Source organism: Trachinotus anak, unplaced genomic scaffold (genome assembly GCF_046630095.1).
Source record: "Trachinotus anak isolate AG129_WGS33_773 ecotype Australia unplaced genomic scaffold, CSIRO_AGI_Tana_v1 ptg000013l, whole genome shotgun sequence".
Taxonomy (NCBI): Eukaryota; Metazoa; Chordata; class Actinopteri; order Carangiformes; family Carangidae; genus Trachinotus; species Trachinotus anak.
The window spans coordinates 23,793,783-23,807,998 of record NW_027273864.1 but is presented as its reverse complement, the minus strand read 5'-3'; the positions used below and the strand labels follow the sequence as shown (position 1 = coordinate 23,807,998).

Here is a 14,216-nt window from a genome sequence, read left to right as displayed (position 1 = left end):
TCAGGCTCAGCTCCATACGTCACACAGCTGTGGATGGCAACATCTGTCTTGAGGTTGAAAAACACTGCACATTTTATTAAGATTTAAAACACCAGCAACCAACCAACCAACAAAAGAATGTTACAGTTTGCACTAATTGTGATCAATATAAGTGTCAAGTTGTAGTGGTCCCTCAACATTATGATGTCATCTTTTTGACTACACACCAGATATCATGGTGAGTATACACTACCTTTAAGCAATAAAACCACAAAGTTAAAATTTTTGTGGGTCTGGAATATGTTTTGTATGCATTACATAAAAGAATATGTGTAGCCTGACCCTCAGGCTACATCATTATTCAAAAGAAATATCTTCCCAGAAACAACCCAGACTTCAGACTGACTTCACAAGGCCAAGTTACACAGACAACAGAATTTTAAACTCGGAAACTGGACTGTTACAGCAGTACTGGACCCCTGTATCTTGTACCTTTGACTAATCTAATGAACTAATGAAACTAATGAACTTTATCTGCCGTTACTAATATTTGCTCTTCTAAAGTGATAAGGGGAGCTGAGGATTGAGAGCTCATTCAATAAACTGGGAGTTAGATCCTGTAATTTCATGCACAACTTGCTACTATCCTGTTTGTCAGTTTCAGTTTATTTTTCAGATATAGCAGAATCATGCATTGGAGAACATTGCAAATAATATGTCATGGAGCCTTGCGTTATGCAAACACTAATATAAAATGAACTTTTAGTTTGATTTCATGATTCAAATTTAATACAGTCAGCTGAAGCCCATTTAGATGAAGATATAAAGCTAGCTTATTTCACAATGAGGACAGAGTTGTGTGCAACAAATAAAGAAAGAAAAACAGCGGTACAGTTTATTACATAATATAGTTGGAGATAGGGTGTGAAGTTGAGGGGCGAACAGGAGAGAAAAGCAGAATAGATCAGCACATCATTACAGGGCACAATGTCGGAAAATCACTTACTCTCACATTCATACTCAAGGGCAATTTCAAGACTCTTGTCCGACTGAATTACGTGTCTTCAGGCAGAAACGACACAAATTCCAGGGAATCAAAGGGAATCAAAGTAACAACCTTCTTTCTGCGAGGTGACAGAGCTAACCACTGAGCCACCACGCTGCCCTGGAGCCAGATGTGTGTATGCACAATCTGCATACACTGCTTTCCACACAGGCACTTGTGTTTTTATAAACAAGAACGTGTCATGACAGTGTGTGTGTGCAATATGTCCACACATGCTTTTACACAACAACAGTTATCCAGACCTCCGTGACTGAGCTGAGTTTCACACACTGCGGGATTGTGGCGAAATAAAAGAAAACATCAAAGAGGGAATCTGGGAAAAAACATTTTTTAGTCTTCTTTAGACTGTATTCATTAGTTTCATATGCAGTAACTTTTATGAGTGTGTGGGTAAGCATTCTTTTTTGCTTTCTACAAGCACAATCTTGTCATATTTTTATGCATTAAATGTCAAGTCAAGTCAAGTCAGTTTTATTTATATAGCTCAGGATCATAACAGAAATTATCTCCGGGCACTTTTCATATAGAGCACGTCCAGACTGTACTCTTTATAATATTATTTACAGAGACCCAGCATTCCCATGAGCAAGTACTTGGCGACAGTGGCAAGGAAAAACTTCCTTTTAGCAGAAAGAAACCTTCAGCAGAACCAGGCTCTGGGTGGGCCATCTGTCTCGACCGGGGGGGGGGGGGGGAGAGAAGGAAAGAGAATACTGTATAGCACAAGTCTCCACATGTGCTTCCACATAGAGATGTATAGTAATAATAATAATAATGTTAATAATGATAATAATAATAATAGGTGAACAAGATCATGGGAGTAGTAGTTGGCTTGCATCCACAGATCCAGACTCCGGAGGCAGAAATACCTGCAGGAAGCAACTGGAGGAGCAAGAGGAGAAAGCAAAGAACTACAAGAGAGAGAAGAAGCTGAGTCATGAACATGCATTAATGAGATAAGAATGTATACAGATGGAAAGGGAGAGGAGGAGAGAAGAGCTTGGTACATCATGGGACGTCCCCTAGTAGTTTAGGTCTATAACAGCTTATAGATCAAGGGAAGCCTGAGCCAGCCCTAACTATAAGCTTTATCAAGGAGGACAGTTTTAAGCCTCCCCTTAGACCCCCTCTCAATGTTTGTCACCTGGATCCAAACTGGAGGAGGCTTCCACAGGAGATGAGCCTAAGAGCAGAAGGCTCTGCCTCCCAAACTGCTTTTGGAGACCCACAAGTAAGCCTGCACTCTGCGAGTGCAGTGTTCTAGTGGGGTAATAGGGTGCTATGAGATATAATAGGGCCTGACCATTAAGAGTTTTGTAGGTGGGGAGAAGGATTTCAAATTCCATTCTGGATATTCCAGGAGTCAGTGCAGAGAAGATAATGTGGGATAAATATGATCTCTTTTCCTAGTTCTTGATAGTAAGTGTGCAGCAGCTGTTTGGATCAACTGGAGAGTCTTTGGAGACTTGTTGGGGCAGCTCGATCATAAGGAATTATCTACTTCCAGCCTATTAGAATGCATGGACTAGTTTGTCTGCATTTTCTTGAGAAAGGATTATTCCTGATTTCTGCAATATAATGTAGGTGGAAAAAGGCAGTCCTTGAGGTTGGTTTTATGTGAGTGTTAAAGGACACATCCTGATCATGGTGGTACAGGAGGCCAGGGCAATGCCATCAAGAGTAACTATGTCATAAAGATACTGTATTTCTGAGGTGTTTGGGGCTAAATACAATAACTTCAGTATTGTCTGAGTTTAACAGCAGCAAACCGGATGTCATACAGGTCGTCATCTCCTCAAGACTGGGTGGTTTCATCTGACATCACTGATAGATATAATTGGGTATCATCTGCACAACAATGAAAGTTTATGGAGTGTTTCCTAATAATATTGCCTTAAAAAGGAATTGGTCCAAGCAAACTCAAAAATGTTTCACTGTGCTCTGTTTCCACAGCACAAACCCATTAGTACAGCAAGCCTCATGTCAGGCACTCCACTTGAATGATTTCCAAATGTTTCACAATTAAAGTCTTGCAGCCTTAATTTAATACTGTGCCTGGGCTTTTAGTGGTGACTTCTGTTGACGATAACTTAATGTTAATTATTGGTATGGCAAAGAAGAAACAATTGGAATTAATTGATTATGAAGACATTATTTCTGTTAAAAAAAGAAACTAAGAGCAACAGAGTGGTGAGAAGACCTTGACTCTGTTATTGCAATGATGGAATTAGTGCTGTGAAAAATAAAAGTGATAACGTTGATTTGTCAGGTATATAATCAACTCAATAACCCACAAGCAGACTTGCCCGTCTGATTACTTACTTAATAATTATTTTTAAGGTTTCTAGAAAAGATAAAGATGATTAGATGAAGAATATTACATCTTTTTCCATAATGTGCTTAACAAATCAAAGGCCACTTGGATGATGTTGCTTGTACCACAGGGAGCATAATAATTCCAATATATGTCCAGTTGTGAACGGACATGTTGACATCCATTCATATATAATTGTGGTAGTGATCATCATGCTCTTACATGTGCTGTGATGACACCTAATGATGAGTGAAAGAACCCAGTGAAGAGACTCAAAACTCTGCTGTTTATTTATAGACTGAGGATGTAACAAAGGAACATCTTGGCCAAGCAATGAGCAAGTAGAACGGTGCTGCTGAAACAGTACAGGCTCACTAAATCCACTGGAGACAAACTACAACTTTTACTCAAGAGGTGGGCTGCAAAACCAACAGCTGGCGTTGTCTTCACAGGCAGTGAATCCCAACACTAAGCAGTGTGAAGAGATAACCCAGGGTTATATGTAGGGTAGTACTCTGGTGGATGAGATAAAACTGATACATGATTGAGTCTTGAGATTGGTGGGTGTGACCCAAGGTTACTGCTGCCGAGAATGCCAGTGAGAACACCAGCGAGCTCCTCGGGGAGCAGCAGTGACAGTTCAGGAGTCTGCTGTCTGATCAACAGCCTAGATAACACTCAGACATGTGTTCGTAATTTCACTGTAGCTAAGATGTGAGGTGTGGAACAATGTGTATGCCAGTGTTTAAATTTGGCACAGACGGTGCTGGGCATATAAAGGCTTCTAGTCTTGAGTCTGAAGAGACTTTAATGTATCTGCCCCTGCAGAATTACTGGAATATTTACTAATATCTATATTAATCTAAAAGATGAAAGTTAAACTCAGTTAAATCAGGTTGATGTGGAAGAATTCTCAAATATATTTACAGCTAACAGACATATTAGCAGATATGTAACTGTAGATTATTAGTACTTCAAAATTTACATTTACCTTCATCCAATTTAAGGATTTAAGTAAGAGCCAAATCTTTAAAAACTGCTCTGAAATCCATTTTATTTCATTTTAAAAAGCTGAATCATTTCCTAAAACAGTTGGACACTGCTCTCAACAGCTGATTTTGTGGGAGTGACTCAAAAATAAACTACAGTGTTCAGCATAATAAAAGAAAATGTTCCAGTGTGGCTCGTTAATGTATCTGAAAGGATTTGATGAAGGTCTGTGGCAGGTCTGTGTTGAACAAATATCACCATACATCACCATCATAATGTTAGGCTAGACTAAAAGCCTGTTAATACAAACTTTTAACAAACTACATCTAGAATTAGGAAAAAAAAGAATGTGTCTGCCATGAGATGTTGAATAAAATAAGCATGTGACATTCAGCAGCTGCTGTAAATCTTGAGTAGTGAACACAATAATTGAATCATTGTAAAAAAAAAAAAAAAAAAAAAAACTCTGTCAAGGTCAATAGAAAACAATCCTTTAATTCACACTTTAACTAACTCTTTGTTGTGTGAATGTTCACACACATTTTTTAACAAACATTGGACTCTCACTATAGTAGAAGTGAATGTGGTTGTGTGTATCAAGCAGTGAGCTTCTCTTTTGTCACTCACCTTGCTCATTACAGAGGTTTTAGTGTTGAACTTCACTATCAGCTCTGCTTCACAGGCAGAGAGTCTCGCAGCATTTGTTTGAGGTTAAAGTGTGACACTCCTGGTGCCTCTCCACTGGTGAAGAGCCCCACCGTGCCTCTGAGGCAGCTGTGAGAGAACCACATGGGGCATGCTGCAGAATCATCTGTGTCCTGAGAGGGTTAGACTGCTCAGCGTGATCAAAGGATAAGGAGGGCATGAGTGACTGGGGGAAAAAAGTGAGACTTGTCTTTTATCTATGAATGAAGGAGATTTAAAACTGATATTGATTAATGTGGAGAGCAGTGGTGAGGTAGAGCAGGGACCCATGTCATACGCTTCTTTTTTCTCCTGTGTATAAGTGAAGCAGTAGGAAATACAGCAATGCAGATAAAGCCAAGCATATGCTTTTTCATCTAAGCATCTATTTTTTAAACTGCTTATCGTGCTCAGGGTTGCAGGGGGGCCACAGGGGATGCAAGTTTATACCAAGTATAATCAAATTTTAAATTTATACTTGAAGATAAAAAGAAAAGAAAAGAAAAAAACAGATAAAATGTGTTTTTAAAGCTGCATTAATAACAAACTTAAACTAGCTGTTAAACTGGTTAAGACTAATTAGCTACAAGTTTAACTGGGAGATTTCAGCTAATTTTCTAGCTGTCAGGAATTCACTCTCCTCTACTGTTAACACTTTCCAACATGTTGCGGCCACCTAGATCCTTTATATAGATAAAGACTGAGACTCTGGACTTTTTGAAGAACAAAAACGCCCAGTTCACTCTCCACTGTGTCTTTCCAGACATCAAAACCATACAAAGTGCTGGTTTGTATTGAAACAAACAACCGAGAAAACCATCCATTGCTGCAGTAAAATAGTACAGATGCAAAATAGTACGCAGGGATCATATAAACCAAGATACAGCAAGTTTTGTAGTTTGGTGAGTTCGCCAACTAAATTTACTGGCTACATGTCTTTATAGCTGATAAAATCAACAACCAGTGACTAAACTGTCTGTAAACCTTATACAGCTTGTAAACATAAAATGTTGTAGGTTGTAATTTAAATTGTGGTTTTTAAAATCGGAATTTTGATGTAAAAATAAAAATATAATTAATTATGTCATCGAGTGATTCCAGCATCTCAAAGGATTTGCTGCTTTTTTCTGCTGTATTTCCTGTTTCGTCAAATATAATTGTTTGTTGTAGCAAAGAAAAAAGTGAATAGGTTCTTCAGTTGTAATTTCAGATATATGCCGAAGTATGACATGAAAGAGCAGGATACATAGTGCCAGCCCAACTGCTTTGGCAGGAAGAGACTGGATGGCCTGTGGCCAGTCACAACCTAAAAGAAAGGTCAAAGGTCTTGGGCCCACACACACTGTCAGAAAATGTCTTGTGTGACACTTGAGACACCCACACTTTGCCTCTGCTTTGCTTAATCTGAATGGATTTCTCTAAAAGCAAAACGCCAGCCTGGAAAATGTGTGTGAGAGAGCCAAAATGCCAATGAGGAGGGAGCTAGAGAGAGAGAGAGAGAGCGCGAGCGAGCGAGCGATGGAGGGAAAAAGGGAAATGGTCTTATGGAGAAGAGACAATACAAAGTTAGTGTGGGTGGCCTGCCAAGCCTGCAAGAGAAATATCACTCTCACACCCACTCTGGCCCGCAGGATTCCCCATGGCATAAGCATGTCGGCCAAACTGTGACAATCTCTGTCCAATCAAGGCCCTGTGGCCCTTAATTACTGAGCCGTAACCTCCAACAATAATTCATGCATTTCAAAAGCTCATGAGATAATCGGGGACATTAAACTGCCTCTGGTCTGCTGGAGATATAGCAAATGAAAGATGGCTGACAGGAGACCTCTGTTGATTTGAGGGCTAGCACATTTTCAGACTGAAGTGGCTCTTGAAAATTGCTTGAACCTTAAGAGGACAGATGTTGCATGATAAATGACTGTTCACTTGTAATAACATGTCCAAAACATTAACAGTAGCTAATAAGCAGTGACAGTGACTACATACAGTAGTTTTCGGTGAAGCCAGGTTTAATATTGATCAAGTTGCGCTGTACGTGAGCTTAACATCACTATAACAGTCATTATACACCAGTGCTAGAAACAAATAAGTCAGGGAATTGGTCTATAATGTCAGCATGGGCCACTACTCTGATAGTGGATTGAAAATTTTATGGCAAAAATAAATAGGAATAAAATTGTTGTTATTGGCTGATTCCAGCCTCTATTACTTTCATAGTAGATAGATGGATCTTCTGGCATAATTGTGTTTATTTATTTTTTTACATTTTTGCAAATTAACTTATTTTATGAAGGTCTGGGCCAGAAAATGTGACTGTATTTCCACAAAACTCAAAATATGATAAATAACTTAATACAACAACAGGGTAGTTATGGCAATTTGTCAAACATGCTTGTCCATGTCCTGTTTGTAACCTTGGTACACTTAGTATTTGGGCTCTGTATCAGTGTTATTCAACAAGATGAATCTGTGTATGATGCATCAATCCTTCAGAACACACCACATTTTAATTCAGGGCAGTGTTTTTTTACTGTTGACTTTGCATTGGGCTGCATGTTAGTGACAAACTACTTCGCCACATCGTGTATGTTATTGTGATACTCCAAACTGTAGCCAGAAGAGAGAGATATGAGTTCTACCACATATACATACTGCATGTTAGATTATTAGTGATCCCAACATCAAAGTGAATGGCTAACTGTGTTTCCTTGGGTTTTTATTATTCATTACTACATTACTAAAAGTGCTGGTGCATCAAAAACCCTTCATAGCAGAAATCTGAATTTTGTTTTGTTGGGGAAAATCAATCAAACAAAAAAATAAAATAAATAATAATATTATTTATTATACTAAGCACATTTTAGCTCATAACTCCCTAACTGTGCACATTATACTGGAAAATCTTACATTGACATATAATATATATATATATATATATATATATATATATATATATAATTTTGTTTTAAAAATAATTTACATTATCAAAGAAAATGCTATGTTTAAAAAAAAATAGCCTCAGGTCTTTTGACTTGGTTCAGGTTTATCAGGAACACAAGTTAGTTTGTGCTCGTTTTACTCTCTGTAACCAAATGAAAAAATTTAATTTTGTCATTTCAACAATTTTGACGACGCTTGGCTGTATTTCACGCTTTTGCTAAATATGGCAGCAAGTGATTCAATTAAAGAGATCTACACTCCATTGGGTAATTTTTACCCAACAGTACAGCTGTTACTTGAAAATTTACAGCTTCCCCACTGTGAGCTTGTTAAGTCACAAAGCTTAACTGAATTCCATTTGGTGGGTATATAAACATATGCAGCTCTGTCATTAGCTCATCCCTGGAAATGAGTCTATTGTTAATCTAAATTGAACACACCTGCTTTTTATAATCACTTGTGCACATGCAGCAGAGCTTTAAGGTTTGATACTCGTGAGGAGAAAGGAGAAGTTAGGATTGGCATGTTGTATCTCCTCCTCAGAACCTGCCTCCTCGTAGCAATTAACAATCACAAAAACCTATGGAACAACCTGGGCCAGGATTAATAAACTCCTATCACAAGTTATTACATTGAGTCTGTCAGCGGATTATCCATGTCCTGTGAATGGATGTCTCCATTTCCTGCCTTTCTCGCTCATCAGTATATTGGCTTCTAAATACATTCAAGCAATATAGACTGAATTCACATTTGGACACTCAGTCAAACAGGTCAGGATTCTCGGATTCGATCAAATTGGAACGTATATCAGTTTTTTTGAAGTTGCTAATAGAAAATGGCATGGGGCATATAGGTAATAGTTAATGGCATAGACTCATACAGTAGGACCAAGACTGTTTGCAAAGTCACTCTGAGGGAGGTCCATGAGGTCCAGCTGGACAGACAAGAAAGAGTTTTTGTTTTTAACTGATGAGATTTCCCAGAGGAGAAAACCTTGCACTCCAGATATTGGAATTGATTCGCTCCTTTGCAGCTATCCAGATATTTACCTTCCAGCTAATTGCAAGAGCAAGACCTGTTCAGTTTAGAAGGAATAAGACTGACCGAGGAGCAATGCCTTTTTCTTCTGTGCCGTTTGGACTGATGCCACACCCTCCATTTAAAAGGTTCAGCTCATTCCACATGGTTTGCACAGAGCTGTCTGGTCCAATCTGAGCCGCTCTCCTAAAGCAGTGGTGAGACAAGAGAGAAGTGTTGAAAATATAAGTTTTAGTGACTGCTGGCAAACAGAAGCAGTATCTTCAAGTGGTTTCATAATTGAGATGGATCTTTTCAAAAATCTTTTTTGGTATGATTATGCATATTAGTTGTCTGGTACAGGCACTAAATATGCTGCTTCACTGTCAGACCTCCTTCAAACAAGGGTCATGGGCAAACTCACAAGTAGATAATTCTTTAAGTTGGACCCACTCGCAGAAACCACTCGAGTCTTTTAAGTGAATACGTTTTTCTTGATCGCATGATGTGGCTGGATTACAGACCTTTTTCCTGATTGAGTATTTTGAACCCACTCATGAAATCCTTTTCAGTCTCCCTCACGACTGATTAACTACATGGATGCAAATGTCTGACCCAACGACGCACTTGACGTGGTTAACAATGAGCTAAATGAGCGACCACGGAGGAGGCAGTTCCCATAATTTAAATGCATGTTACCAATTTATGAAATAACACACACACACACTACAGTTTATGGCTGTGATGTGTCTGATTTATAAATGTCTGTGTCTTACAGATCAGGAGCGGATAGGAAAGGACTCGAATTATGAGCAGGAAGGAAAGGTGCAGTTTGTTATCGATGCCGTTTACGCAATGGCCCATGCCCTACACAACATGCACCAGGAGCTCTGTCCAGGGAAAGTGGGCCTCTGCGCTAAAATGGATCCTATCAACGGCACTCATCTGCTGAAGCACATCCGCCGTCTAAATTTTGCAGGTGAGTTATGTTTATTGATCTTAAAAAGCCTGTTTGTTGCAACTCAAAAGGTACTCTAACGTGAGCTTTTGAAAACACATTTCAGCTGACAAACACATTCCCACTCACTCATTAACAGAAAACTGTACTTCTTTAAGGGTACAGTGTGGTCAGGGTGCTTAAAACTAGTCATGCAAAGATTTCAGTATCATTGCATTTCGGGCCAAACCATCGTACGTTCAGATTTGGACAGCACGCAGCAAAAAGTTAGTTTGCTAACGTGTCAAAGGCTGTGCTGCAGTTTACAATACATCTGTGGGTTCACTAAGGTAACTGCAACAGGCTCCAACCTTTGCACAAGCTGCGGGAAACATTATCCATTTTAGTGTGTAAGATAACAGATCGCAGATAGAGCATTTCTGTGCAGTAAACCCAACAAAATGTGATGATAATGATACCAGGCTGAGAGGAGTTGATATTCAAACTAAACAAAACACAATCCCAAAAGGTTTAAAAGATATTTTGCTGACAGTGGTTGTCACACCAGATCTCAGCACCATAATACATTACTAACACAGTCATTGAATGATAAATAGTCAGGCTGGTTTAAAATCTTTTTTTTTTTTTTAATTGCTAATATGTAAGAATAAATCAGTGGATCAACAAATACAGTGGGATTCATCTTCTGGGAACCATGAATAAAAAATGTCTATTTGGTTTAGAAGATGTTGAGACATGTCACGGGATAATTGAAAATGCTGACTTGGTGGTGGTGTTAGAGGAAAAATAAAGGAATCAACAAAGTCACTGGGTTTCATCCTCTGGATACCATGAATGTTTTTCAGACTCAATTTCATGGCAGTCCATCAAATAGGAGTTGAGATATTTCAGTCTGGACCAAAGTGGTGGACCAACAGACAGAAAGCCATGTTGGTATATGAGACAGACATTCCTGACAGTTTTGAAAACATTTCCTTCCAGTTGATGTCATTGTCACGTCTCATGGGTCAGAGCCCAGAACTTTACTTACTTCCCTTTGTTGTGTGACCTGTTTTCCATTTCCTCCATGTAGCCTCACATTATACCCAGCTATTAGTGAAGTTCACATTCATGACAGGCATATTAATAATTAACTGTTTTCACACAAAGAGCAGTGATCCAGAGTTTCATTATATAGACATTGCCCTTTTAAAGCAAAGCAATTTAAGACAATTAAAATTCTTTCATAGAGACTTGAGAATGTAGTGTTTGCACAGATAAATTATTCATTTGAACTCCTGCTCTTCAAGCTAATTTGTCATTCTAATATCTACTTGTTGCATTGGCAGAATGTCAATTTAATGTTTAATTCATATCTGAGAAGAGAAAGAAAATATTTTCCTTCAAAAAACTGAATGGAGGATTTTGCTTTGGCTTTCATGTCACTAAAGATCAGGGACAGGTTTATTATCAAAGAGAGTATACCCCTGTTCAGAACTGCTTTTGTATATTAGGAATGTTCAGGTTGTGGCAAACATTACTGTTCTCTGTGGAGAGAAATAACTAAATCCTAATGTCATCTGGACTGCACCGCTGCTGCCACAGCCAATCACAATCCAATGTCTCATTGTCTGAGGACCACGTAACGGAACATCGCACTTCCAGATCTTGTATCTGCACTGATGTTTTTACATCAGGACAACATGCATTTGAAGCCTGGAATTCACTTGTCAAAGTACAGACATTAAAGGACGGATAATCATGGCCGTGATGAACGAGCCTGTGAATCATCCTACATCTCTGATTTGTTCAGTGATTCAAATAATCGTGGTCTTGTGCCTATTGACTGAAGTTGGAGAAACAATAACATCTTTGTAGGCAACATGAAAGGGGATGTCATTCCTACATAGCTACCCAATAACCCACAGGTGTGGATGAGATTGATGCAGCTATCCAGGTTGTTGTAAGCTGATTTACAGAAAAAAGAAACCACTCAAATTGACATATTTTATTTCATCGTTCCGAAAAACCTTAACTGCTCAAAGCAACCTCTACTGCAGTTCCTGTGTCAGCTGAAACTGGCTAATGATTTGTTTGTGTTCTCACCATAACAGTAAACCAGCGGGTATTACACACCTATTTTTAGGGTGGTTCCCTTGGAGAGATTCTTATTATAGCAACAAACTCTGCATTCTGCCACAGTAAGATTGTGCACAGGTTTAAGTATAAATGTTAAGAATGGGATTTTTAAACTCATGGACATTTTCAGCTCAGAAATGGGATAAATGTCCTTGGTGTCCTGACTGCATTTCTTCAACATAATATCAACATTTGCTCAGCCTTCACTAACTTGAGTTTATCAATGTAAAGCTACTGATTTGAATCCCCTGACTTGCTGGGAAATCAGGTGGGAAAAGTAAACAGTCTCCTTCAAGAACATCCATTAAAATATCCTTAACCCCCAACTGCAGCAGCTGAGCTGTTCAGAATCCAATAGCATGGGAGAAAAACAACTGATGGACTGCTGTTCACAACATGCAGTATGTTGGGTTCAGTGGTTCTTGTGATCTGTTGTAAAACAGCTTCAGTTTTCTCCCTTTTTCCCCAGACAAAAATCTTTTATTTCTAATATCTGTGTCTAGATATCTGGTTTATGTAATTGTCTACAAAGGGAAGTGTTTCTATTTGCATATACTGTACGTAATGTTTTATTCCATCTCTATATATATTCAACACTGCACCTGGCACCAAGTTCAGAATAGGAGTTTTTAAATGCAACCACTCTGGGAAGATACGGCAGCTTTTATTCATTTGGCAGGAATAATGTTTGTATTCCTCTGTAAGAAATGTTTTGGTTTGGGACCAAATAAAAAAATCATAAAAATCATAAACATCAATCAAATGATTGAATGATGGATAAAAAAATATTTTAATTGTAACTGCATCCAAAATAGAAATCAACAATTTTTAAAATTGGTTGTACAATGAGGTCTAAGTGGTGCTCCTGATAAAGTGGCTTCAACAAGGTTTTCAGCCTGCGAGCAGGGACATGGAGCTCCAGTCCATTACTGTAGATCCTTTTGAGCTGTTTTTTTTTTCTAACCAGGCACAGTGTATAAATGTTACACCACCATCTGACCAGAGGGGCTGCCTTGAGGTTACACTACACTCCATCTAATTGCATCAGCACACAGCAGTGTATTGAACTTGTCCAGATACATAAAACAACCTAACTGCTAAGATTGGACTTGCTGGCCTGTGTATTATATTTTCACTTTCACGGACAATATTTATCTCTGTGTTGTGATATTAGTATGTTACACACCAGTAAACTCACAAAACAGTCATCCCCTTTTTTCTTACAAAATAGCAGTCAACATAAATGTATGTAAAAGTAGGTCATTTTTTTTGTTGTTGTTGTTGTGATGAATCATTCTTGAGACTGAGCCAGCAAGAATCTATTGTTACACATTTCTGCTCATTGTCAGCAGTTTTAGCGGACATCTGCTGAAAATAATTCACATTTCTTCCTCTGCAGAGCTGCACAGCTCTCAAGGGTCCAGTAAGACCATATCCACAGAAAATATATTGCGTCTTAGGTTTCATATGAACTGAAACTCAGTTTATCAAAGGTCAAATGTCAAAAAGCTTCTCAAAAACCAAAGATGCTCATGGTGGTCAATCTCCTGGCATGCACACAAAACCATTTATCCACAATATCTCAGTGGACTGTCACGGCCTCAGCAGGGGATGCAGTAAGCTAGCTGGTGACAGATAACCTTTTAGAAAAGATGAAAAGTAATCTGACAAAAGTATTTGCTTGGCCGGAATAGTTTCACTCGTCTGGAAATATCTGTGTCTTTCCTGAAGAGCCTTTATATTTTCTCTCATCAATGAAGCTTCTTCAGTGAATGAAGCTTCCCATCAGTGTTTCTTGTCTCTTGCGATCATGTCAGGGAAAAGTGTTTTCACTCTGCGACTGTCTAAAAAGCAGTGGCCTTTCCAGCATCATTCTCACCGGGGACAGCAGAGTATAGAATAAAGGCGAGTTCTCAGGGTTTTCCATCTTTCCACACCTCTTTCTCTCCTGTCAAGGATGTACGGCGTCGTCAGTGATGTGCAGCTCAAAAGATGATTCCAGTTGACATATTTTTTTCATAATGCAAAAGGTCTTTTTTTTCATAGACATGGCACCCAGTCTTGTTCATAAAAATCTCTATATAACATGATGAGAATAGACAGTTCAAAATGTAAAACCCATTCATCATCGGGGTAAATTGTATTGTTGT

At 38.7% G+C, this 14,216-nt stretch overlaps 1 protein-coding gene and 1 long non-coding RNA gene across 5 annotated transcripts in view; one reads left to right on the top strand and one right to left on the bottom strand.

Annotated features, from left to right (window-relative positions):
- Positions 1–14,216, top strand: part of LOC139631134 (metabotropic glutamate receptor 4-like) — a 152,791-nt gene that overhangs the window by 117,808 nt on the left and 20,767 nt on the right. For all 4 annotated transcript variants that reach the window (XM_071495114.1, XM_071495113.1, XM_071495115.1 and 1 more), the window contains one exon: positions 9,769–9,969. In XM_071495114.1, coding sequence (XP_071351215.1) covers positions 9,769–9,969 — 201 coding nt within the window. The remainder of the gene's footprint in view (positions 1–9,768; positions 9,970–14,216) is intronic.
- LOC139631136 (uncharacterized) overlaps positions 8,136–14,216 on the bottom strand; it is a 145,993-nt gene continuing 139,912 nt past the window's right edge. The window contains exon 4 of the long non-coding RNA XR_011693302.1: positions 8,136–9,197. This is a non-coding gene — a long non-coding RNA (uncharacterized lncRNA). The remainder of the gene's footprint in view (positions 9,198–14,216) is intronic.